The following is a 26,248-nucleotide window of genomic DNA, read 5'->3' as shown; positions in this document are numbered from 1 at the left end:
AAGAACACACACACACACAGACACACGCACACACACAGATGAGGTTTCATTTGTGCTTTTCGTCTCGCGGGTCGTTGAGGCCATTTTGAGATGAGGTGTCCTGACGTTGACGGGGGTGTTGTGTTAAAGTGGGCGTGTCCCGGCATCAATCCAACGACAGACGCCCTCATGCATAGAAATGATATCTGAGGAAAAACCACACAAAACAATGTTTGCTTTGGTTTATTGATTTTAAAACGAAGTATTACTCTGGTAAATGTCACGTTTTAGCTCAAAACCTGATGGAAGGATGGGACATGAAAGCTATATTTAATATTCAGAGGAGTGATATTTTTGAGTGTGTGAACTTCTGGTTCAAATCAAATCTGGACCGAGCCAGGAAAACAGAATCTAAACCTGACTGCTGTGCACACAAAGTCTCTGTGTCCAATTTAACTTCACTCAAACTTTTCTTTAATTTACCCCGACACACACACACACACACACACACACACCCTCACAGACACACACACCCTCACTAATATCATTAGCAGTTAAACAGCCCCTGACTGCTCCATCGCTGCAGACTGAGCTATAGATTACAGCCACAGGCCACAGATTGCATTTACTGGTTTGTTTAATTAGAAATCGGATTCATCGGTGTTTCCATGTTGTGTTGGAGCCGCGGAGCTGAAACTCTCTGCAGCAGCTGGACAGTTGTTTTGTTTTAGAAACTTTCATTAGACATTATAACATAATAACTTTTCATGCATTTACATTTTAAATATATCTGAACTTTTACATGACCAAAGATTCAGGTTAATATAAATTGTTTAAGGGTTTTTCAAGAGTCAATCGAGAATTTGTTGTTTACACCTAAGATGTAACTTCAGAGACTCTGGATCCTTTTTCTTGTCGACAACATCAAATCATTTATTTTGTTCCCAAGATGCACTTCCTTCCTTTTCTGACATTATGGGGGAAATCAAACGTGTGAACTTCGCCTTTTCTCATAAAGAAAAATCGAATAAAAGATAATATTGAGATAATCTCTGGAACATCTGCGTGAACTGGTCCAGACTGGGCGGGGGCGGAGCTCCGTTTCATTTCCTGTGCAGGCGAGGTGAGGGTGAGCCGGCGAGGACGCTGCAATAACAGGAAGCCACAGGCAGGTTGATGAGTTGACCAGAGACACAGCTTCGCACCAAACCACAGCTCAAGAGCACTTCAGCAGTGATGTCACCATGAAACCGTCTGATTCTGATCGATGTGGTTGATTTCCCCCCCCCGGTCCAGGCGCTCACGTGTCTTATGAGGGCGTCGTCTCACAGTGGAGCCTCGAACAGATGATCCAGCTGCAGTGTCGTCCATCTGAGGGGGGGTGGGGGGGGGTCTCTCTGAAGACCTCGGTGTCCTCTTCGTCTCTGAACCGTCTTCACTCTCTCTGTCTTTCCTCAGCTCAACCTTCACCTTTCTTCTCTCTTCCCTTAGACGTTCATTCCACATCCACTCAGTCCACTTTAATTTCCTATTTTAAAATGGCATATCTTTAATTTTCATTCTCAATCTTAAAATAAACCTATCCCTTCATCCTGTTTCTCTCTCCTTCTTACATTCTCTCCATCTCTGTGTGGATCCAGTGATGAAGGGTTCAGCGGCTCTGATTCGTCGGTGTCCAGTTGCTCCGTCAGATAAACTCTACGTGACATCATCTCGTTCTTTGCTTGGTGGCCTCGGCTCTGGATGAGAATTTACTTAACCTCTCAACCTCTTAACCTCCGAGTACTTGCTCCAGTATCATCGCCCACAGGATCCATCGGCAAACGTTCAACCTCGTCTGCCTCTGTCCATGAAAAACTAAAGACAGAGGATGTATCGTGCCTTAAAGCCTTTAAATATTCGAATTATGCTTCTGTTAGATCTTAATTTATGATTATTTTATTCATTTTGGAATGTTTCATTATATTCCAAAGTTGTTTTTCATTTGTTGAACTTTTCCTCATATTTCTGCCCCAATATCTCCATAGTTTTAATTAAAAATTTTGATTTATCGTTGTAACTGTGTCGTAAAGCTGCTATATACTTAAAATATTATTCTAATTATTAAAAGAAAACGATTTTCTCAATCATCGGTATCATGAGTTTTTAACTGAGCATATTTTTTAATGCTTCACTAACCTCTGTGTCCTTTTCATTTCTTTACACTTCCCTGTAATTTATCCTATAAAACTCCTTTCATCTTAAACCTGCTCAGTTCCAGGTAATCACCGGTTTCTCTCTCACTGTCTCTCTGTTTTCATTCACTTCACTTCAGCTCCAACCAAATCGACACCAGCCATCAAATCGTATCATCGGTCGCTCTCCGCAGAGTGTCGGTCTGTTTGTGTGTCTGGTACAGGAGCGGCTCTTTACCCATAATGCCTCCATATCTCCGCCTCCTCAGACCCGGAGCCTTTGTGTATTAAAGACGCAGCCCCCGGACCGACTGAATGAAGTAATGAGCGACTGCACAACTCGAGGACTGCGGCCGTTTGAGCACTTAGCCGGGAATCGCTCACCTTTGTCTGTCGTGCAAATCAGTCAGCTGGCCTCTAATGGACGGGGGGGGGGGGGGGGGGGGGGGGGGGGGGGGAGTGGAGGAATGAGACGAGGAGCGGACGATGTCAGTGTGTTAAAGTGTGTGTGGGTTCTGTGGTGAAAGGATTGAAAGCTGGAGAGAAATTCTGAAGAAAAGAGATGATAAGAAAGGAGGAGAGTAAACAAGTGGAGGAGGACGAGAAGAGGAAGATTAATCAAATATCAACTCGGGTGAAAGGGAAACAGAAACAGAGGAGGAGGGAGGAGGACGAGTGGGACAGAAAAAGACGGAGGAGGGGGACGGATGAATGGAGCATGTGAGGGGCGAAGACACTGATGGGTCAGAGAGTAAAAGCTCCAGCTCTCTGGAGAGCGGAGGATTCTCCCATTTCATTTATCAGACTACTTGAGAGCATCATGGCTGCCGCTGTCTCCTGTGCACGTTCGGTGCTTCAGTCGTGCACGTCCTCAGAAAGAAACCCACAGGAGCTCTGGGGGCAGTGCTGGGGCGGCAGAGACCTCCAGTGTGATCTGTGGTTTCACAACAAGATGTCGTCTCTGCAGAAGCTTTGAATCTTCACACCTCCTCCCTCAGATCCTGCTTCTCTCTGTGAAGCCTGATGTTTGGTGATGAACAGGGCCAAGCCAATAACTCAGATTAGATCTGGAAGTTACAGCCTGGCTAAATGAATGTGTGTGTGTGTGTGTGTGTGTGTGTGTGTGTGTGTGTCACCACATGAGCACACTTGCCCTTTATGGGCATGAAAACACACGTCTATGCATAATTCAGGGACAATATGTTGTGTGTCTGTCTGTGTCAAAACAAGGAAGCCTCCTGAATGGACAGTGTGACCTTAACCTGGACCCCCCCCCCCCCCCCTGTGTGCGCGGGGAAACATTTCACATTTCCCCCCCGACGGTGAGCTAATTTGTCATCGCCAGGTTTGCTGCAGATGAAACGAGGCTGAAGGGCAATTAGCACCACTGTGTGAGTGTGCGCCCCCCCCCCCCCCCCCCCTGGTCCGGTCCTTAAAGCCACAATTCTTCAGAGCAGTTCACTCAGAAATCCTCTGGTTGACTCGGCTGGGCTTCACTCTGGGATGTGACTCAGGTTTTACGGCCACATCACACTGAACGACCACAGTATATCTCCCAGGGTTCATAGGGAGGAAATCAATAGCAATGATTGAACCATTAATGTTTAATAACCTCTCCGGCTCCCAAGTTTCTCTTTCAGTCGTTAACTTTCGGAACAAAAGCCACACAGCAGACGTCTTGAGTTCATGACATAGATTTCACACTTTACAATGTATGTGCTAAGGGATTTATAGGTAAGTTAAGGTAAGGTTTAGTTAACTGAGCCAACAAGAAACTTTTAACTTATCACATAACAGAACAATCGTGCACGTACATGCAAATACATCAAACATTAAAGCTCTGAAAAAGACTAAACATTCTTTACACATGTGTATTTCATACTGAAACATGATTTTGGACCAACAACCCTTGAGGTCCGAGTTAAAAAAAGAAAATACAACTTAGATTTCCTGCAAAATACCTATAAATTTAGAGTTATAAAATTTGCAATTGGAATATCTGCTGGCACTGTTGATTTTTTGGGGGAGGGAGGGAGATTTATAGATTCAAACCTCAATATTTTTATATTTTGAAGCAAACAATCCTCTGCAGAAAACACACAGCTATTCATATTTTATATTCTTTCTGGAAAGTCACTGGACGGAGAACCAGGCCGCCGCCGACCAGGCTCCGTGCTCACCAGGCTCCGAGAGGCGGATCAATACCCTGATGAAGTTTTCTCTCTGCTGGAAGATCCATAATTCATACTCTCTCAGGTGGTCCTGTATTTACTATCGACCACACGGAGGTAACAACGGCCACATCGAGGGGCCAGAGGGAGTCGCTTTCACATCTGCAAAATGGCCTCTGTCTCACAGGAAGAGGTGGAGCTGGTTTAAGACCAGAGGGGATAGTGAGGGAACCAGTGTGGAGGTGGGAGACCGGGGAACCTGCAGCCAGTCAGGCTAACTGACTAATTAGTTAATTACTCTGTGAAGTGTCAGAACATTGTGGGAGGAACCGGAAATAATTTCCCAGAGCCAAATCTGATTTCGTCAAACTGCTTGTTCGTCCAACCAACATTTTCAAACTCTTAATATTCAATTGATGAAGGTACAAACAGAGAGAAGCAGCAAATTCTCACATGGTGCAGCCGACAGAAGGTCGACACCGAACAGGACAACGTGTCCTCCTCCGTCTCCCTGGGTCCTTGAAGCTTTTCCAATTGGCTCGTCTCCTTCTCTTGTTTTCCAAGACGCCTCAAGGATCCTCAGGAAAAACCCTGTTGCCACATAATCCCCCAAACTGCTGACGTTGTCCAATGTTGTGTGTTTTCATTTGTGTAGTTTGAATTTAACTAGTTCCTGACTTGAGGAATAATGTTTGCATTCTCAAGATCTTAATGTGACCAAATAGTTTCACAAAAGCCACAAAACTAAGTCAACATATTAAGACCTGACTTGTCTGCAGCCTAATCTTCGCAGAGTGGAATCTAACTCTCCATGTTTCTCCTGTGCAGGCGCCACCAAAGACATGGGCAAGATGCTGGGTGGGGAGGAGAAGGAGGACCCGGACGCATCCAAGAAGGAGGAGGAGCGTCAGGAGGCGCTGAGGCAGCAGGAGGACGAGAGGAAGGCCAAGCACTCCCGCATGGAGGCAGAGAGGGAAAAGGTTCGACAGACCATCAGGGACAAGGTGAGGAAACACTTTATGCCTTCTGGAATGTAAGAGCTGAACAAACTGAGGGTTCCTGAACTTCTGAGAAGCTTCTGATGCTTTGGTAATAGATTGTTCCTCATATCACAGAGCAAAGTTCTGGGTGAAACCTCCTCCTTTTTCTGTGCCACTGATATTGTTTTATGTTTTATTCTGATGGGGAATCCAGGGATGAGTCTAGGTGGCAGCAGGTTTCTGCTCCACTCATAAAACTGAAATGTTTTATTATGTCTCCTCAGCTGTGGCCAGAGAAAACCACGGCCTTCACAGCCATGAGGTTTTCAGGTCGTCTGTCCATTCATCCCATTCCTGAATATGATTTCTCATGAACACCTTGAAATCTGCGACCTTAGTAACACTTATTTGGCCACAATCGAGGAACTGATATCCCTTCATACCTTCTCTCCTGTCCTTGCACGTGTCCTCATTCTGTCCTCTCTCTCCGTTCAGTACGGGCTGAAGAAGAAGGAGGAGAAGGAGGCGGAGGAGAAGGCAGCGATGGAGCAGGCGTGCGAGGGCTCCCTGACCCGTCCGAAGAAGGCCATCCCCCGAGGCTGTGGAGACGACGACGAGGAAGACGAGGAGAGCATCCTGGACACCGTGCTCAAGTATCTCCCCGGACCTCTACAGGACATGTTCAAGAAGTAAAGACACAGAGAGAAACCAGTCACACCAGCCCTGAATTCAGGGCCCAGTCTGGCCCGGGCTGTGGGGCAGCGGGAGGAGGGGGATCTTTGTGTCGGGGACTTTGGGGATGAAGGGATGAAGGTCGACGAGCGGCTGGGGGACTCGACCTGACGGGGGTGTTTGTATGGAGGAAGGGGCCGAGCATAGATCTGGGGCACGTAGAAGTCATCGGAGGGGAGGGGAGGGGGGGGGGGGGGGGGGGGGGGGTCTTGCCAAACTGTTAGAGGCTACTCACTGCCTTTCTAGAAACCGTTTACGTTCTTTTTCTACTCCTCGGCGATGGCGTCATTTTGTTCACCACAATTGCCGACAACCTCTCAACTGCCACTTAGCACATTTCCTACGATAAGAATGATTTTTTTTTTGTGTCCTTTCCTCGTTTTGTTTTTTACCCCGTTAGGATCAGACAATTTGATTGGTTGTTCATCATCTCTTGCCAAGCAATGGTGACCAATGGAGGACAGTATTCCCTTAAAGACGACCAGTGGACATGTGTGTGTTCTTGCCTCTGTGGTTTTTTCCCACTGCCACCATGTTTTCCAGTAGATGGAGCATGTGTCCTTTGTTTCAATGGGTGTTTTCTACTTTTATGAACCTGGTGTAGGTCTTTATATTAAAAAAAAATATATATATATATATATATATGAAATCAGCTTTTGAGTTTTTAGGACATGTGCCTTCATATCACGTCCTCTTGCAGAGGGATTGTAAATGAGGGTTTCATAGGAGTCGTGGGGAGCATGTAGAGAGAAACAGATCGGAAAACAGTTTAATGTCTTTGATTTGGAGTTTGGCTGATTCATCATCAACGCTCTGAAGACTTAACTGTTCTCAGAACAACTTAGAAAACACAATTCACCGGCTCCGAGCTTCCAAAGATCAGTTTGCTGAAGACAGAAGTTGCATCTATCTCCCACTTCCACCTCTGGTTTGTCGAAAGTCAGACTTCCATCATGTAGGAAAAGTTCAACTTAAGATCCGGAACATGTCGAGAACTCATTTCAATTTACCAATTTGGACTCAAAGTATCTTTCATGCACGTAAACAAACTCTTTGACCGTGTTTAAAAACCTGATTTGGAAAATAAATCACTGCTGTTTAGCTTGAAACTACAGATTGAAGCAGCTCAGACCAAGTAGTGGTTCCCATAGACAATCAAAGCATCAGCCACTGGGAACCAGTCGGAGTCGCCACTGGGTTCTGTGTGTGTTGTCATTTCTGTCGCAGCGTCTACAATCGGTTAAATGTCGGCTCTACATCAACACACTCGACTGTTACGTGTCTTTTCATTTGAGGTCTTTATCAATGTGTTCTTTGTTCTTTCTTTCACATGAATGCAAACGTCTGGATTTTTTTATTTGTGTTTTTGTGAACGTGATTTACTTCAGTGAACCTTTCTTCTCGTCTTTAAACTCATAAGTTTACTTAAACCGAAAGTTCGTCCACATCGAGACCAAAGAAATACTGGTGAGACCTTTTCCATTTCTTTCGTCGCCACCGAAACTTGGACGCACGTGTTGAGCTTGGTTTTTACTGCATGTGAGAGGCGTGTGCATGCGTCCCAACGACCAACGCTGAACTCAAACCATACGCGCCTGTTTCCTGCAGAAGGGTTCCGTGGCTAGCTACAGCTAGAAGATGAACCAGTCGACTAACTGGTCCCTGTGCCGTCGCATCTCACTGCCTGAAGAGCTCGTGAAGAGACGATTATATTCTGTGTCCTGCATCTCGTAATCCAAGGAGACATCGTAGTGATGTGTCCGATAGCGTTTAAGTATATGTGCTGCACATGGAGTGAAACTACCTTCATCCACGGAAATGTGTTTGTGAAACGAGGCATGTTGGTTATTCCTCGATGACCCGGTGGCTTTTCTCTGATCAGTTGTGCGACGATGTTTGACGGTGAAGACATTGTTGTCCGTGAGTTTGTAACTTAGAACAACTCAAAGGTTTAAAAAGTCGTCATCACCTTCTTTTCCTTTCCTCGCTCAGATAGGACCTTTCACTAGACAAAGCCATATCGTTTAGATCGCAATAATTAAAAATGACAAGAAGAGAATATTTCAGCATTGAAAGTTTTCTGTCTCATGTTTGTTTTCTGTATAAAACATAGATCTGCATATCTGTTTGTAAACCCTCCACGTTCTTGTATCTTTGAACATGTATACTAATGTATACGAAAAAGAAAATGTACGTAGAAAAGAGAAGCCATTGTTCTAATTGTCTGAGTGTACTACGTGTACTGTAAGTGTGTGTGTGTGTGTGTGTTTCTACGTGTGTGTCTTTCTACGTGTCTGTGATGTGAGACCATGTCTTTGATTCATATAGTCCCGGTTTATACAACGTCAATGTGTCTTTGAACGACTTTGTGCACAGGCAGGAACTGGGGCTGCTCCCCGGCTCGGACATATGTCCAAGAAAAAAAAAAATACTTCACACATTCCTTTCAAATGTTGAGCGTGCGTCTGATTGGTCGAGAGGAGAATCCACCGAATGTCCCGAGACAAACATGTCCTGTTTCTGTGGGAGTCTCCAGGCAACAGAATCTGTGTTGGATCCAGAAAGACCGGCTGCGGTGGGATGAGCTGGTTCAGGGTTCAGGGTTCTTCAGGGTTCAGGGTTCAGGGTTCTTCAGGTTCAGGGTTCAGGGTTCTTCAGGGTTCAGGGTTCTTCAGGTTCAGGCCGTGATCACAGAGGAGCTCGGTTATAGAAACGCAAAGATTTATATCGTCACTACAACAAACTGGAGCCGTGTGAACCACAGAAGTGAGGAAGTAGTTTTACTGGAAGATATCGGATGAAATTGGCAGACAAGGTTTTTCAGTGAGGCTGTTACATTCCCTCGAATCCTCAAACTCTGACCTGAGACCAGCTCTGGGACGTAACAGTGGTCTTAATGGTCACTATGGTCCCACAGCTACAACAACTATCTGACCACTTGATCATTGTGAGTTTAGCAACAGATCTCAGCTATATGCTATATGCTATATGCTATATGCTATATGCTGGTCAGAACATTAACGGGACAAAACACAAGATGGTCGACGTTTCTAAAAATCCTCTGTGGTCACGACCTGAAGACGTCGAGTCTGAGATGACTTGGGGACGTTGGATTAGAAAATGGTGGACGTGTAATTACAGACAAAGAATTTAGAAACTGTAACTGAAATATCTGCTTTATTTCTAACCTCATAAGTAGTAGATGCTTTTCTCCATTTATATTTTAGTTTAGTTGTTCATCGTGCATGTTTTCATGTCTCTCTCTAATGGAGACTCACCTGCAGAGGGATTTACCTTGAAGCAGCTGCTCCTCATCGGTACCGGTGTTAGATTCATGCACGAGGAGGTTGTTGAGCAGAAATAGAGACGAGTGCAGTTTGTTTTTACGTTGAGTCAATTATCGCTTCACCACATTCCTGTTGCACCCGAGGCCAGAAGCCTTGCTGGGTGGGGTGGGGGGGTAACACAGGGACGTTAATCCTGGACTAGGCCTAAACTCATGGGTCCTTCATGGAAACGACAGCCATACGTCCTCTGTGTGTAGACGAGTCTCTGAGTCTCTGGTCTCGTGAACTGCCTCAGAAAAGGGAAAAGGGCTATTACCATGTGGTCTGTGTGGGAGGTTCATTAGTGTCCTCGTTAAACTCTGCATGAGATCCTGGTTGTGTGTAGAGCAGCGTGTTTGTCAGTTTAGAAGCATCCTCGGTTTAGTGTGAGACCCAGAAGTTGTTTGTTTTGAGTAGATGTGATAGAGAGAAGGTATTATTTCACATGGACGTGTATAAACTGTGTATTAGGTCGGTGTGTATGAGGTAGAAGAGGGTGAGCGAGACGGATGGAAACCACACGAGTGGGTTTAGAAATGAAAGGACGTTAAACATCTCAGAGACTCAAACCACCGACGGGTGGTTTGAGTCTCTGAGATGTTTAACCGACTGAGAAACTGGATTATCAAAACACGTTCTGTTGTCAGGAGCCCAGAAACATTCACAGATCTGAGAGCTGCCATCCGTCCTCCCGCCAGAAAACAGGAAGCAGACACTCCCCTCTAGGTTCGGTGATCTTCTCATGAATAGAAACATTAACACAAAAGACTTTATACTGGCAGATTGCTGAAGGCTGTGTGAGTTTAAAGAAATGCAATCGAGTGATGCACAGAATATATTAGAAAATAAAAAACTTGTATGTTTCATCCGACTCCAGACGCGGCTTCACTTTCCCTGAACGCGGTGACGCCGCCGTAGCGTTTGCCTCTTAACTGACATTTCCTCGTGACCTGATGAATATTAGAACCGCTTGAATCCTGCCACGACATCCGGACATGAGCTCCTCGGTCTCGGTGAACGTTTCCCCCGATAAGAAGAAGCTCGTCAGCTTCCTCGGAGTTCTTCTTCTCAGCCGCGAGCACAACTTTTACTGTGAAGACAAACACATTGAATACATTCCAGTCCTTTTGGCATTTGCACTAGGATACGTTGAAATGTTAAAACGGCAACGCTGCGGCGTCTGAGGAGTGGGCGCTCTGGACTGGACGGTCCCATCAGCACCACAGTGATCGGGCCCAGTGCCTGGCAGGGTCCCTTTAGCTCCACAGTGGAAAGGGAACGTTTTTTTATCCAAGTTCCGTGACCTGAATCAAGAAGCTCTTTCTTTTTACTTCAGGGTGAAAAATCATTTCAGGGTGCAGAGGTTAAGATTGTAAAATAATATGAGTTCTTTTTTGCTATTTTTCTCCTTTAATTGCATGTCACATATTATGTGTGGAGCCCAATCACTGTAAAACTGTCTCATCAATAGAAATGAATCATTCTTTTTGGAAATTCAATGCATAACACTAATAAAAAAAAAAGGTTTATAAAAAGCTCACCCGTGTTTTTATTCTACGCTTTGTCTCTAAAATCATATCGAGACTTTATTGTGTTTAATTGGAATCTTGTGATGTTTTAGCTCAAGATGAAAAAAGCCTTATGTTGAGTTTCAGGTCATATTTACTGTTGTTTTAATCAAGTCTGATAAATCATCATGAAGTCAAATCTTTGAGACTTTTCAGGTTGTTATTATAGGTTTTTATAAACAGTCTTAAGTTTTCAGGATATCATAATCTCTGATGCTTCATATATAAAGTGAATAGATTAATAAAATCATATCAATCGAGTTTCAGGACTTGTACGAAAGTTCAAAAACTTTCATTTTCCAAAATGTGAAGGATTCAGGCTGAAAAAATGTGACTCGAATTGTTGCCCACAAACAATATGAACTCTATTTTCAACTATTTTTAAATTCACACAAAACCTAGTTCCACCGATCTTTACTGCTTTGGATTATGGGTAGTTTATTATTATTAACTTTTCTTAACTACACTAAAATGAGCATGAAATGATGGAACATGAGCCGAGAAAACATTAAACAGATTCATTAATTCAATAACTAGGATTTATCAATCTTTAATAATTTAAATTCGTATTTTAAATTTAAAGTAAGTTAAAGTACATAGTTTGTAATAGGGAAACACTGACTGAGCTGTTTAATTAAAGAAATATTTTGTGTAATTAAATAGTTGACTTCATATTCCAGTCGGTTAATTAAGCTCCTGGTGAAAATATTATTCAGCTGATTAAAGGCAACAGGCCAAGAAATCTACAAATCCTCCAAACCAGCCACAGCTGTTCAGTGTGTGAGACACTAAAGGTTTTAAAGTAGAAACACATTCGTTTACCTTGAAATCTGTGAATCTCTTCTTTGGGTTTCAACTCACAAGTGAAGTCACAGAACTTTGAGAACTTTGCTGGTGAGAAGCAAAGTTTGTGAGAAACACCAGTCGTCAGTTTCCTGTTCAGCACGAGGCTGAAAGCGATGACACACTGGTTGTGAGAAGTTGTTGTTCATTTGAATCCATCATCGGCCCAAAAAGAGCAAAGTGTGATATTAATGTGCGTCTGTTCCTCTCGATGAGAAACTGTGAGAAGCTGGTGACAAAGTTCTGTGTCGAGCAGACGGAGCAGCTGCAAGTCGACGAGTCAGAGACCAGAAGAGACTCCCAGCAGATCCACCAGTTCCCAGCAGATCCACCTGTTCCCAGCAGATCCACCAGTTCACAGCAGATCCACCTGTTCCCAGTAGATCCACCAGTTCCCAGCAGATCCACCAGTTCCCAGCAGATCCACCAGTTCCCAGCAGATCCATCAGTTCCCAGTAGATCCACCAGTTCCAGAAAGAGTCAGTCTACTTCTGACAGAGACATTTTCAACTTCAGTTTTTGGTTGGTTGAAAACAAAGTTAAGATTTTAAAAACCAAATTATTGATCAGTTTAACAGAGAGAAACAGTCTGAATATGAATTGGAATAAACAGGAGGTGCAGCTCTTCTGTTAAAAAAAAAGACAGAAAACATTTCAAATGAGGATTCATTTAATCATCAATTAATATGCAAACTATTTTAATTAATTGATTAATAATATAATCTCTAAAATGTCATAAAACTAGACCCAGGGGACGTCTATGTCTTCCTGTGTCAGACCAATGGTTCAATATACAAAGATCCTATTTACAAAGATATGAAAGAAAAACCATAAATCTCAACATGTCACTGAATCATTTTCTCTGGATTGATGATGAGTGTTTATAATTCACACTGACATCATGTTTCATGCTTCACCACATTCACACACATGCAGGGCGTTGTCGTGTCTGTGTGTGTTTGTGTGTGTGTGTGTGTGTTTGTGTGTGTGTATGTGGGGGGGGGGGGACTCACTTCTTCACTTGAAGAACAGAGAAGTGGTTCAGTGTATTTTCTGTCTCCAGAGGAAAAGTCAACAAAAGACATTTACATGAGCAGAGAGAGATTAGCTGCTTATTCCACCAAACGCTCACATTGTAAATGCCAAGAACAGAGGGGGTATTACAGTGTGTGTGTGTGTGTGTGTGTGTGTGTGTGTGTGTGTGTGTGTGTGTCTGTTATTTAAATTCATTCCTCTGAAGGCAGGCGTACACGCTGTGTTCTTTTAGAAAAGGCGTAATTATATTTTCTACACGTTTCTGTTCAAACACAACAAACAGACCTGAGGGAAAATCACATTTTCTTTTTCTCCGTGTAGGAAGAGAAATGGAGTTAAATGAAAAACCAGTGAAAAACCAAACAGTGTCAGGATTTAACAGCTCAGACTGAGTTCACGTCTCAGCTGTGAATCAACCTGCTGAGCACAAAGTTCAAGTTAATGTTTCTAATACTGTAAAAATAACTTTCTGCTAATGTCGGTTTCTGGATGAACACAATAACTCTTTTACTATTCAATTATTTCATCAAAAGAAAAGTTTCAGACTGAATATACATATATACAGATAATTATAAAGCATTGAAAGCTATAGAGACACAAATAGGGTCTGTCCAAGCAACAGCTCATAAAATACACAAAAAGAACAAAATGACAACGATAAACAAATAGATAAAATAAATTTTGTCAAATTTACTTCAGTGTTTTTATAACGACTCACAAAAGCAATCAGGCCGCAAGTACCAGTAAACCATCAGCTGTGTGTGTGCGTGTGTGTGTGTGTGTGCGTGTGTGTGTGTGTGTAGGGGTGGGACCTCAGCTGCACTGGGTCAAGTCCAGGAGGGAAAATCACTGACATTCGACGTGTGAATAAAGACAGGAAGGAGGAAGAGGAGGAAGAGGAGGAGAAATCAAGAGGATGGATGAAGGGCGTCCAGAGATGGAGACGAGAGGAAGGACAGAGGAGACGGAGGAAGGAAGCGAGGGGACGAATCTGAGTGGACACTGATAAATTACAGCTGACACTGAAGAATCTGGATGTGTTCTGTCCGTCCTGGTTCCGACTTGAAGGACAGAACCAGATCTTCTTGGATCTGTGTGTTTATCCATCAGCTCCATGATTTAACAGCTTCTCCCTGAATCAGGACCCACAGCCTCTGCAACATGTCATCTGAATAACAAAGATCTGTTCTCCAGTGCGTCCCTGAGAGCGAGCACATTTCCTGACCTCCTCCTTGTGGCATGTAGCAAAGTGAACAGGTAGAACATGAGGACATCAGAGGTGAGACACGGGGGGGGGGGGGCGGCCTCCGGGGGCTGAGAACCTCTGCAGCAGGTCAGAGCTTCAGTTCTGATCTGAACCGACATGAAACCAGCTGTTGATCTGCTGCCTTCACATCAGAAAACAGGATTTACATTAAAAGTCTCTGTTGTTTAAACCTTCGAGAGCAGCTGGGAATAAACTAATGAACTAAACAAACAGACAAACTGACATGAAGTCAACAAAGAGCTACACAAAATCCTGAAAATCAGACCTTTGACTCTGATTCACAGGAACCAAAAGACGCAGGAGCTTTAAACTGAATAATCAAAAAAATCCTAACTGAATTTTATCTTTCAACATTAGATCAGTTATATTTGCCACTTGTGATGAATTAATGCCTTAAAATAAGCTAATTAAAATGATTCTTAATCCTTGTGACATTATTTATTTGTTCACCTGAAACTCAAGCAAGAAGAAGTTAAAGTATTATGAGGTTGGAATTTAAAAATCAGAATATGATTCAATTTACTCATTAATATGATATTAATCTGTATTTTGCAGGTTTTCAGTTGCTGCTTGACTTTCTTGTTGAGACACTGCCACCTCGTGGACATTGTGCAGCATCGCAGGCTCAGGTGAATCCATACAGGGAACAGTTGACAGAGGTCGTGACCTCGGGGCTCGGACTCTTATCAGCCGCCTGCAGGCACTCGGCCAACGTCAGCCTTTGTTTCCTCTGAAGCCCGACTCTTCCCATCGGGCTGAGAACCGACCTCCTGCTGTGACACACAGAGCTCGTCTGATAAGGTCTCAGTATCACACAGCACACGTCTGAGGGAGCGGAGCCGCCCGGGACTCTAGAAGCTTTATTTATGTACAATAAGACACGTCTGGTTCCACAACAGCTGGAATGGCAGTTCACATATTTACAAGTATTTACATGACAAGGAAACAATTTAAGATATCACTTATTAGGCAGAGGCTACGTTATGATTCAGGGTATTCTCTCCAAAATGAGAGATATCCGCTGTGTGCAGAGATCTGGAGGATCAGTAGCTTCAGGACGCAGATTAATATGTCTTAAAATATAAAAACAACACTTTCTGGTGCAGTAAATCTAAACACAACGTTAAATGTTAAGGCTTTAAATCGTGAAAGTAATTATTGTTTTAGGTATCGATGCTACGAGCCTGGTTACATGTTATTGATTGAATATTTGTGCTGCAGAATAGAAAAGCAATAATATAAAACTTTGCTTTAACGGCTCATTGTGTGAATCATGCATTTTAATAGTATCGTGAAAAAAGCTCATGTTAAAGTGGCATCAACTTGTAAACTCACTTTTCTTAATATAAGAAACACACAAATATAATATTACACACATGTGGACGGCAACATGGGAGACTCACACAGAACATGTGACGTTGTCATGTTCAATGTGAATTTGATTCTAGCTTTAAAACTATTATTTTAAAACTCAAATTAAATTAATTGAATTGAATATTTAGAAACAGAATCAAAACTAAAAGGGAATAAAAACAAATGAAACACTGAAAAAATATATTAAATTTAGATTCACGGCTTTGTGGTGAATCCTCTTTCCTTAAAATATTTAAACTCTGTTTTAGCATGAAGTCGTATTTCTCCGTCTCGCTGAGGTCAAAGTGCAAAGACCCTTTCTTCACTGAGTCTCACATTGAGACTAAAAACATTGATTTGGAGATTTGCAGGTCGAGAGCTGATCTGTTGTCGAGGTGGAAACTCGTCTGAACTATTTAAAGTTGTTTTTGTGACCAAGTTTTAAATCTCAAAGATTCTCTTTACCCACAAATCAGCGTCAAACTTTGCAATAACACAGGATTCTTGTTTTTCTGCTCTTTTCCAGGAAAAAGCATCAGAACTCAAACATCAAAATCATAAAGAAAAACTTGTTCTTTGGTGAAACTGATGAAAATCAAAGAAATCCTCAACTCCTCCCCTTAAATAACGAGATCATCGACATTATTATTCGCTTCATTAACATAATTCTTTACCATTTAATAAACTGCTGCTTCGGTCTGTTTGGATAACAGAGTTCAGGCCCCCTGGTGGCCATCGCCTCCCCTGCAGCCTGAACCTGAACCTGGGGACAGTCTGTGGGTCTGAGGCCAAAGTGTAAGAAGAGACGTCACATGACTGGAGGTGGATGTTTCAAATTCTAACCGAGACGTACACGATGCTTTATATTTGCTGCTAACTATTAACGTTAATATTCAAAGTTTGAAAGATTCATCCTGACTTATTAGAAATAACAGAATTCTGCTGTTTGACTTCAGATTCACCTCAACAGATTAAAACGACTTTTAATAGAGTCGGACTCTGTTTAACTAAATGAGCGACTCAGACTCTTCTGCCTTTAATAACTAATATTAGATCTCATATCATATTTTCTTTCACTTTCACTCGGAGTCTCCGCTGCAGACGATCGCCTCCCACTTTGAAAATCCTAAATAAGACGCAGCATCGATGAACCCGTCTTCGTGGGACAAGAAGAGCAGAAGAGACTGAATCTCATTCTGTCATTAATTCACCCTGAAGTCCTCAAAGTCTTCACATCTGCTCAAACTTCACTCCAGACCCCGGAGCAGCAGAATGTGAGCTGCTGTCGATGTCTTGTCTCAGAGCTGCGGAGGCTCCTGTTGCTCTAGAGCGGAGTGAGAGTCCTTCGTCCTAGAGGCTCCTGAAGAACTGCAGGGAGAGCTCGTAGGTCAGGAACATGGTGGCGCTCATGGGGAAGCCTCGGATGGCGTTGACCGACGCTCCACAGAAGAAAACCTGCACAAAAACACACTCTGATTAAATGTATGTTTTTATATTTCATTTCTAAATATGTCCTGATGGGTCTTTCTCACAGCTGAAGTCCTGTTTCTAGAAGTACAGACACGACTGATTCACGAGTCGCCCTGTGAAACATGGCAGTGAGATGATATCCAGTGTCTCAGGGCCCGGAAACTAAATTTAAACGTTATTCATGTCATTGATTTTGTTGATGGAAAGACAAATCGTTTTATTTGAAAAGTTAAATAAGTTCTCGACTCATTGATCTGTGATGGTCAGGTGACCGGAGTCGACCAGTTCCCTTCCACAGAAACACAGAGACTCTGGTATTGATGATTATTTCCAGTCTGGTGGTTTCAGGTCGTTTTCTGACCTTTGACCTTTGACACGATGAACTCGTGACACTTGGCTGCAACTTCGTTTGTTTTAGGCCAAGTTGTGATTCAACACCTGATGTGAAGTGGTGACATATTAACATCAAATCTTCAGATGACAGCTGAATGGTTTCATCTAAATAACTGATATTATCCATATTTTTTTCCCTCCATTCACATTCCTCTGATTAATCAGCAGCTTCCTGCTCAGTGTCCATCAGGAGTCAGTTTCTCATGTATCTGGATGTGAAGCAGTTTTCGGTCCGTGTTGAAACTCGAGTCCTGACAGAACGGGCTCGTCTGAACGCTGCGTTTTGATTGGACGACAGAATCACGTCCGTACGAGACAAGTTTGATTTCTGAGAACTGACTCGTCTGCGTTGCACATGTATTTAAAGTCTCACTTCTGAAAGATTAAACATCTGCTCAGCAGCTGATACTGTTTCTCTGCTGCTGACCTTCCTGCAGGGCTTCTCATTATTTATAAAACACTTCTGTAATCAAGTAAAGATAAAGTTTTATTTCCTGTACGTGTTGGGACGTGGCCCACGTCTGCTATGAAACCCTGCTGAAGCCTCACACATCTGATGTAAATGTATTTAAGACATTCCATCACTTGTATTGTAATTTAATTTGCCTAATTGTATTAATAATACATACTTATACTTTATAATAAATGAACCTGAAGCTACTTTTTAGTTAGGTTGAATTTCTGCCATCAGATATTTGAGGTTTTCCTCGGTTTACTACTTTACTTATAAGGCTTGGAACCTTTGTCCTCAAAGTGTGAAACTGCAGAACACCAGTGATTGTAATATTCACTATATATATAATATAATAATATGTATATAAGAAGGCTGACCCGTATTCCCTCCGTCCTGTAGCTGTGGACGATGCAGTGTACGATTCCCCTGTACTTCCTCTGCAGGTGGGCGTCGGCCTGCAGGCGGCTCTTCACCACGTCGGCCGGCGTGGCCGTGACCCAGGAGATGGACCCTGAGGAAGAGGAGGGCAACCGTTAGTCTCTGTCAGGTGAGGCAAGGCACAGACATTTCCAGGGTTACGGGTTCAATTCCCTGCGGCTTGTTCGCTGAAAATCAGTGTCAAGACATTCAGCGAGCAGACGAAGGCAGAAGAGGCACACAGGGGTCAAAGGTCAACTCAAGAGACGTCAGCTGAACCTGCTCCGACCCTCGAAAGAGACAGACACCACAACTAATGGTGCATTCAGGTGCTGCTTGTGAAATCTGAAAACTAACCATCTCTGGTTGATTAGATTGGTTTGATTGTCTTGCAGTCAGAGCGGAACAAACAGACAATGTGAAATAAGCACAACACAAAAAAACACGACTCAGAATTACTGACACTTCTTCATCATCGAAGATAAAGTGAAGTGGGCGATTAGAGAATAACTCTCGATACGCTACAGACACACAGAGGGTTTCCTCTCCCGCAGAGCAGCTGAGTGAACTGAGATCAGTTCTGACTCAGGTGTCGGCTCCACGTTGGTCTAAGTTGTGGTTTTGTTCATATCTGCATCAGAAAGAACGACGACACACAGAGACGTTACAAACCGTGCAAACCACCAAACCAACAACTTTAAACCACACAAGAATGATCATTAAATGAACTGGAACAAAATGAAGACCTAACTAAATGTATTAACATCACATTACATATCCAAGCCTTCATGCATTCAACCAGGAGGGAGCAAACCCAACTGCAAGAATCAAGTAAGTACAAACTAGAAAGTTCATGTTCGTGCAACTAACTTTTGTCTTTTTGTCTCTCAACATCACAGTAGACGCTGGTTTATTAGACATCATCTTCTTGAAGTCTGAGGAGTTGTGTCTTTAGCCTTCAGGGGAAGATGTGGAGACTTTCTTCTGTCCTGATGTCGATGTGGAGATCAATCCACCAATCAGGAGCCAGGACAGCAAAGAGTCGTGATGTGGTTGAGTGACAGCTGTCCCTCGCAGTGAGGGAGCAGCCGATTGGCCGATGCAGAGCGGAGTGGATGTAGACTGGACCCGATCCGTTCATCGCACGGTAAGCAAAAGGCGGGCAGCTACTGGTAACCAGTGAAGAGAGCGGAGGAACGGAGTAGTGTGAGTAAACTTAGGTTGAAGACCAGTAGAGCTGCTGCATTCTGGGAGTTGTAGTAGTCTAGCCGTGAGATAAGGGTGCCACGATTATTATCACAGGAAATATCACGGTTTTAAAGGTTTTCACGATTATTGATACTATAGAAGCAAAAAGACACACAACAATCAAAATATATCTAATGAACCGAAAGATTCATTTTTATTGTAAGCTATTTTATTTAGTTGCCTTATTGTGGAAGGTTAGTCAATGAATTTGTGTTTCCTGTCATTATAAGCAGTGTATCTGTTTGGGACTTTTATTGTGAAGGGTTCCGTGCGGTCTGGGTCGGGGGCTACCACGGAGTTGTTGTAATGATAATAAGGTCACGGGTCAGATTGGGACGTTCCCTGGATGGAAAAGCTTGATCATTTTCAGGTGATGTGTGGAGATCCACTGAGAGATGTTGATGCTTCTACCTGAGTTTCAAACTGGGGGAAAAGAGAGAATTAATTGGGTGTCATCTGCGTAGAGGTGGTATAAAGAAGCTATGTGAGTGAACGACAGAGCCGAGAGAGTAGGTGTGCAGAGAGAAGAGGAGGGGACCCAGGACGGAACCTTGAGGGACACCCCAGGAGCGAGAGGACAAGGTTCTGACACAGATCCGCTCCAAGTTACGTGCAACCTCTGAGGTAAGATGAGGGCAGCGCCTGAGACACCCAGATCCTGAAGGGAGGAAGTAAGGATCCGGTGTTCACCGTGTCAAACACAGAAGAGAGGTGTAGACGGATGAGGACAGAGGACAGAGGAGAGAGAGGCGGCGAGGAGACAGTCTCAGTTGAGTGGCCTTGAACCCAGAGGATCAGGATCAAGAAGGTTGTATTAAAGACTTTTAAAACACTGTGGAGAACATGCATTAGTTTTCTGGACATATGGAAAAAAGGCTTCAGGTATTTTCCTGCTAAACCGAAAATCAACATCAACACAGGCTCCAACTGTTTCTCCACACACAGCTCACATTCACTCACACTGAAACATGGTCGGCTGTAAGTACACACACACACACACACACACACACACACACACACACACACACACACACACACACACACACACACACACACACACACACACACACACACACACACACACACACACACACACACACACACACACACACACACACACACACACACACTATATCTACAACCCTCCTCATAAGCGTTACATGAGTTCACTTGTATTTATATCACGACAGGTCAATAAAAACAGATGTGTGAGTAAAGAGGCTGCAGCAGGAAGCAGCTACTTTGAGAAGTGTGTGATCACGATGATGAAACGTGCAGTCGTATGTAAAGCAAAAAAAAGAAGTGTATAAATATTAAGCAAAGGCACTGTTTACTTTTTATTTCAACAGGCCTTGAATCCAGTTTTTTCTTTCCTTTCCGGACTAGGAAGCAACTTTCCTGTCAGTGTGTCGTCAGGAGGATGTAATTACCAGTTTATTCATTTAAAGATGTAATAACTAATTATTCATCCTGTATTATCAGCATAGAAATACGTGATATTTGATGTATCTGCATTTAAAGTATATAAAAGATGTAATAACTGTTTATATAATCTGTATAATCCATTTGTAAAAGATCTATATGTATTTATCCTGTAAATTTCCGACAAGACAAAATTAGGTTATCCTGATTTCTGATTTAAAATCTGAATAAAATAAATAATAACTAATTAATTCATCCTGTGAAATAGTTTTTAATGCCTACTATGTATTTTAATGCATCTAAATTAAACTCAACCCCAGTAATCACAGAATAAACTGTACTTTACCTGCCAGTCCTCCAGCGAGCATGATGGAACAAGGATGAGGACTTGACGTAGCATCGGGCTTCAACAAGTTGCAGAAGATGGTGTATGGAATGAAGTAGAGTGTGTATCCGGGGACGTCCCTCAGGATCATGGCCCCGGCCCCCCGGTACAGGCCCTGGAGGCCCTCGCTCTGCAGGATGCTGCCCACACAGTGGAGGGGCCCTCGGTACAGCGTCTGGCTGGGGAGGTTGACCGAGCGCAGAGGGATGTTGGAGCCGCTCGACACGTTTCCAGCCAGATTCAAGTTCTCTGGAGAAAAAAAACAAGATGAGGAGGTCAGGGCTTTAAACTCATATTTCTTAATTGGTTTGTTTCTGTTTAATCTGTGAATCACATTCAGATTCATCAAATCATTAAGCTGCAGATGCATCACTCACTAAAAAGAGCTTCAAACATTTCATTGAAACAATAAATGTTATGGCACTGTGCTAAAAATCTTTAATTCAAGTATAAACCTGATCTGCGTCATCACATCATGACGGGGGGGTTAGCTTGAACGACACCATAAACAAATGTGAAGCAAATAAACGCTTCATGCGTCACATCATTAAACTTCTGACCTCGGTTTTAGTAGTTTATTGTTTAACTGAGAGATTAAACACAAGTCAACCAGAAATATAAGTTCAACCAGATACTGAACAGTAACCACAGCTTCCATTTCTATAAGTTTACTGATCATTTTCTCAAATAATCCATTTAAAGTCTAATAAAATGTAAAAAAACATGGAAACTTGAACTGCACTTTGACTGAATCGATTTCATCTCTGAGTCTATGTGAACATTTGAACTGAGTTTGACAGGATTCTCTCGAGGCGTTTTTAGAGATAACATATTCACAAGGCCAAACAATCTGTGACCTTGACTTGTGACCATCAAAGTCAAATCAATTCATCCTCGAGTCCAACGGAATGATTGCTCCAAATTTGAAGATATTCCATGAAGGTGCTCTTGAGATATCGTGTTCAAAACCAGTCATGACGACGACAGGACACATCAACATGTCATCACGATCTGAATATTATAATATTTTATACACATTTATTTATCCTTATTTTCCTATTCCTGTTTTCTAAGTATTAGAGAAACAACGACTGATCTTTCTTGAGCTTTGTAAGAAAAATTTAAAACACGTTTTGTGGTGTGACAGGCCGGGTGTGAGTGGGCGTCGCCCTGTCTGCCTCACAGCTGTTTATCTGCAGCTGTTTTCCTGAGAAACAGAAAATAACTTTTCAGCTTCAGAATCTTTCTCCTTCTTTCTGCTGCTCGAGAGAGAAAAAAACCCAACGACACCAACGAGCCCTGATTTACCTGCGAGAACCGTCTGCGTCTGCATCTGCAGCCGGATCTTCACCAGATCCACCGGCGCCCCGAGGCCCACGGACATCAGGCCCGTCAGCATGCTGGCCGCGGTCAAGTCCAGCAGGCCGCACGGATGCCGCCCGTCCCCGTAGCGGTACTTGCTGATGAGTCTCTGCGTGTTGCTGAAGAAGCCGAACACGGCCGAGTTGTAGAAGGTGATGCTGGCCAGTGGGAAGGACATGCCCTTAAAGAACCCCACGAGCTGAGGAACACAGAGGAAACACGTGACATTCACAGAAGCTTTCCAAGAGGTGGAAGAAAACCAACAGTTTGAAATCTCAGACTGTAGCGTGCACTTTGGGTTTTTAATCCTGCGCCAACAACACTCAGAATGACAAACGAGTGGGGGGGTGCTGCCAAATATGTAGATCATGTGGAAAAGTCTTCCCTCCAAACAGGGGAGGGGGGGGGGGGGGGGGGGGGCACATAGCTGTCCACTATGTGACCATCATGTGACCAGGGCTGTCACAGGATCCGTCCCACACTGTAAATCATGAATCATTCGGAGCAGATGAGTTTTCAGCCTGTTGCTCAATTCCCTCAGTTTCATTTTGCAGAATTCTGCTGCAGAACTCGACAGCGCTCAGATTCACTGCCGCTGGGAATCGACCCAACGCAGCTGAGCCCATTCACATCGGATTCCTGAAGAGAAACTGAGGCAGCAGAACAAACAAACTATATCAAGTCAGTGTGTGAACAACAACAAGCCACTAATTAGATGTAACTCTCTTTTATATTGTCTGGGCCTCAGGAAACTGGTACGTTTGGGCCTGTAAAGTTATTTTGCACTAAACTTACCTACAGCAGAAAGTTACAGTCGAGCTGGTGTCTCCACTAATTCAATCAACCTGCACCAAACTACACACACTCATGAATACCACTACACAAAGTATGTCCCCGTCCTTAACTAACTTTTAAAACAACTACAAAAAACTACTTTTCTATAAAAAATGCATCAAACTAATGGAACTGAAGGTAAGAAAATTTCAAAAACAATGTAAATATAGTTTAGACCATTTACTACAGAGAACTCCAAGAGCACAAACCCCTGACAGGCAGAGGCTCCACCTCTCAATGGTAGAGAAAGTTCCTCCCTGACCAACTTGTGTTGTAATCTGTAAAGTAGTTTTTACGTAATCTTGTTTACAAACAAACACAAACTAGCCAACAAACAAACTGACGGGGGGGCAGAACCTCTTCTGCGGACGTAGCAAGGATTAAAGCCTCAAGTCAGAGGCGACTGATTCTGATTAAATAAAGATGGACGACGCATCTCTGCTCCCGACCACGATCCAGAAATAAAGACCGACTGTACCGAACAGACGCTGCAGCTAGAGTCAGTTTGGTTCCATCCCATCTGCTAACATGGAGGAGGCAGGGTGGTCATTCTGCAGCCAGCCACCAGGGGGCGAGCGAGACACCTTGGCTTCACTTTAGGGAGCCGTCATGTCGTCCATCTTTATACCCGGTGGATACAGAATGTCTGCGATGCTTAAAGCGTCTTTGAGAGCTTTGAAAAGTGCTTTATAAATGTGAAGTATTATTATAATCATTATTATTCTGTACCGTTTCCTTCCTGTAGATGGTGAGGATGCAGTGCAGCATGTTCCTGTAGCCCGTCCCCGCCTGCAGCCGCGTCTGAAGAGAGAGAACCACCGAAACACAACAACAGTTAAAGTCAATAGAAAACAGCTTCTGGTCCACGGACCATTTCCAATTAAAGATTTGCAGCTGCACATCAACCAAGTATGCACATTGGAAAAGACAATGACTCTCGATCGAATCCAGGTGTTTGTTGGTTTATATAACAACAAGATGGCTGAATTAAAAATCCTGAATCTCAAATACCTTGACGGTGTCCAGCGGATGACCGACCACCACACTGGAAGCTCCTGCAGCCGAAGGACAGACGAGCAGGTCATCGTGGAAGAGAAGGACAGAAAGAAAGAAACAGTCAAACTCAGAGTCCCTCTCTCCCCTTTGCGTCTCTTCATATCTTCCACTGATCAAATCTATTTTCGGTTTTCGAGGAGCTTTTCATCAACTTTACATTCAGAAGCATTAATCACTCGTCGTGTCCTTGCTGAGATAAAACTGGGAGCAATTAAGCAGCAGACTGGTTAAACTGGGGCAACAGTGAATGAGCGTGCACTTATTAACCCGCTGTTCCTGCTGCTCTCTGTGCTTTGTGTGTTTTCCTCACTCAACCACACACAACACATGGCAACACACAGCAAAACAAAGCATACAGTTTCCCGACTGAAAGTCCAGATAAAAAAAAGTCCACATCCAATAATGTTGTGTTTATTTTGTCGTTGTTTTTTGTTTTGATGTAGATCTGAATAGTTTTTCACTTTCTTTATAAAATGGTTTCTGACTTTTTGGATGTAGTAGCTCTACTGATTAAGATTCTAGTTAAGACACAATAAAAAAGTGTATTTTCCCATAAAGACTTTTCATATTGTGCCATTTTAATATCAATAAATATATATAAAAACAAAACAAAACCATCTTTAACAACAGTTTGTGTCATTTAGATTTCCAGTTGAGTGAAACCATCACAAAACATCTTCTCTTCACTTAATTGACGTTAATCGTAAAAAAAACTAAATGTTTCTTCTGTTCAGAGGAACATAAACTTTTTTTAGACTAAACTTTGAGAGTTTCTGCTTCTTCTGGATTCAAGTTTTATTAATGAACTGAACGAATCTCATGTTCTCCAGTGTGAAGGAGCCGAGTCCCACTTTGTTTGTTTATGCAACAAAACAAGATGCACAAAAACAGCGCCCCTAGCGGCCACAGCACATGCAGCCTGTATTCCACATTTAAAAAATGTCTTTTCTTACTGGAATTCAATTTGCCACATCATCAAGGAACCTGCAGCGACTGACAGTGCGTGAGCGTGTGCATGTGATAAGAAACACCGGAAGTGAGAACACAGGAGGGGGGGGGGGGGGGGGTCCCTCCATTGTTTACACTGGAGCTGCATGTACGAGGAGCTGCAGGAGCAAAACCCCCTGAACTGCAGATTCAGTGTGTGTGTGCGTGTGTGCGCGCGCGTGTGTGTTCACTGGTTTTTATTTCATTCACAGAAACACGAGGAGGCAGCTAAATGGAACGACCCCCCCCCCCCCCCCCACAGTCTATCCCCAGACCTCCTGGAATCTGTCTAAAGATAAGAGAATCCGATCCGCTCACCTCCGATCCATCCCGCGATGAAGTCCTCCACCTGGAAACCTTTGGAGCTCTGCATGTTCAACTCAGAGCGAGGTCATCGGTGAGAAAAGAAACGCTCCTCGCTTTCCCCTCAGAGGAAACAACACAAACACTCGTTCAGATCCGCTGCTGAGGAAAAGTGATGATAACGATGTGAGAGAAGAAGAAGAAGAAGAAGAGGAGGAAAAATAAGAGGCTCCACAGCAGGTTGGCACCAGAGAGCCAATCAGAGCAGAGCTTCATTCTGAGGGGACGGTCCTCCTGACCAATCAGGAGTCGGCTGAGCAGCCTATAGACACGCAGCCATGGAAATGAGCCATGAGGAGGAGAAGTGAAAAACACTGAGAGGCGACGTCAACACACTGAAGATAATAATCACAATAATATTAACAGTAATAATAATCACAATACTCAAAATAACAGTAACAAGAACAATCGTCATGAATGTAAACATCA

At 43.3% G+C, this 26,248-nt stretch overlaps 2 protein-coding genes across 2 annotated transcripts in view; one reads left to right on the top strand and one right to left on the bottom strand.

Annotated features, from left to right (window-relative positions):
* Positions 1-5,152: 5,152 nt before the first annotated feature.
* On the top strand, positions 5,153-6,189 carry LOC128446002 (complexin-2; the record flags this gene model as incomplete). The annotated part of the gene is given in 2 exon segments (XM_053428941.1): positions 5,153-5,328; positions 5,800-6,189. Coding segments are annotated over 2 exon segments (374 nt in total), but the record flags the coding sequence as incomplete, so codon positions are not given.
* Positions 6,190-16,560: 10,371 nt separating this feature from the next.
* The window catches only part of slc25a48 (solute carrier family 25 member 48), a 9,931-nt gene continuing 243 nt past the window's right edge, over positions 16,561-26,248 (bottom strand). Inside the window, exons 1-7 of the mRNA XM_053429261.1 lie at positions 25,775-26,248; positions 24,425-24,468; positions 24,143-24,214; positions 22,526-22,778; positions 21,179-21,466; positions 18,123-18,256; positions 16,561-16,883 (exon numbers count right to left, since the gene is read on the bottom strand). The exon at positions 25,775-26,248 is cut by the window's right edge and continues 243 nt beyond it. Of these exons, the coding sequence (XP_053285236.1) occupies positions 16,779-16,883; positions 18,123-18,256; positions 21,179-21,466; positions 22,526-22,778; positions 24,143-24,214; positions 24,425-24,468; positions 25,775-25,829 (951 nt within the window). The 5' untranslated portion in view covers positions 25,830-26,248 and the 3' untranslated portion in view covers positions 16,561-16,778. The remainder of the gene's footprint in view (positions 16,884-18,122; positions 18,257-21,178; positions 21,467-22,525; positions 22,779-24,142; positions 24,215-24,424; positions 24,469-25,774) is intronic.

This window comes from Pleuronectes platessa, chromosome 8 (assembly GCF_947347685.1).
Source record: "Pleuronectes platessa chromosome 8, fPlePla1.1, whole genome shotgun sequence".
Classification (NCBI taxonomy): Eukaryota; Metazoa; Chordata; class Actinopteri; order Pleuronectiformes; family Pleuronectidae; genus Pleuronectes; species Pleuronectes platessa.
This window is presented reverse-complemented; position numbering and strand designations above follow the sequence as displayed.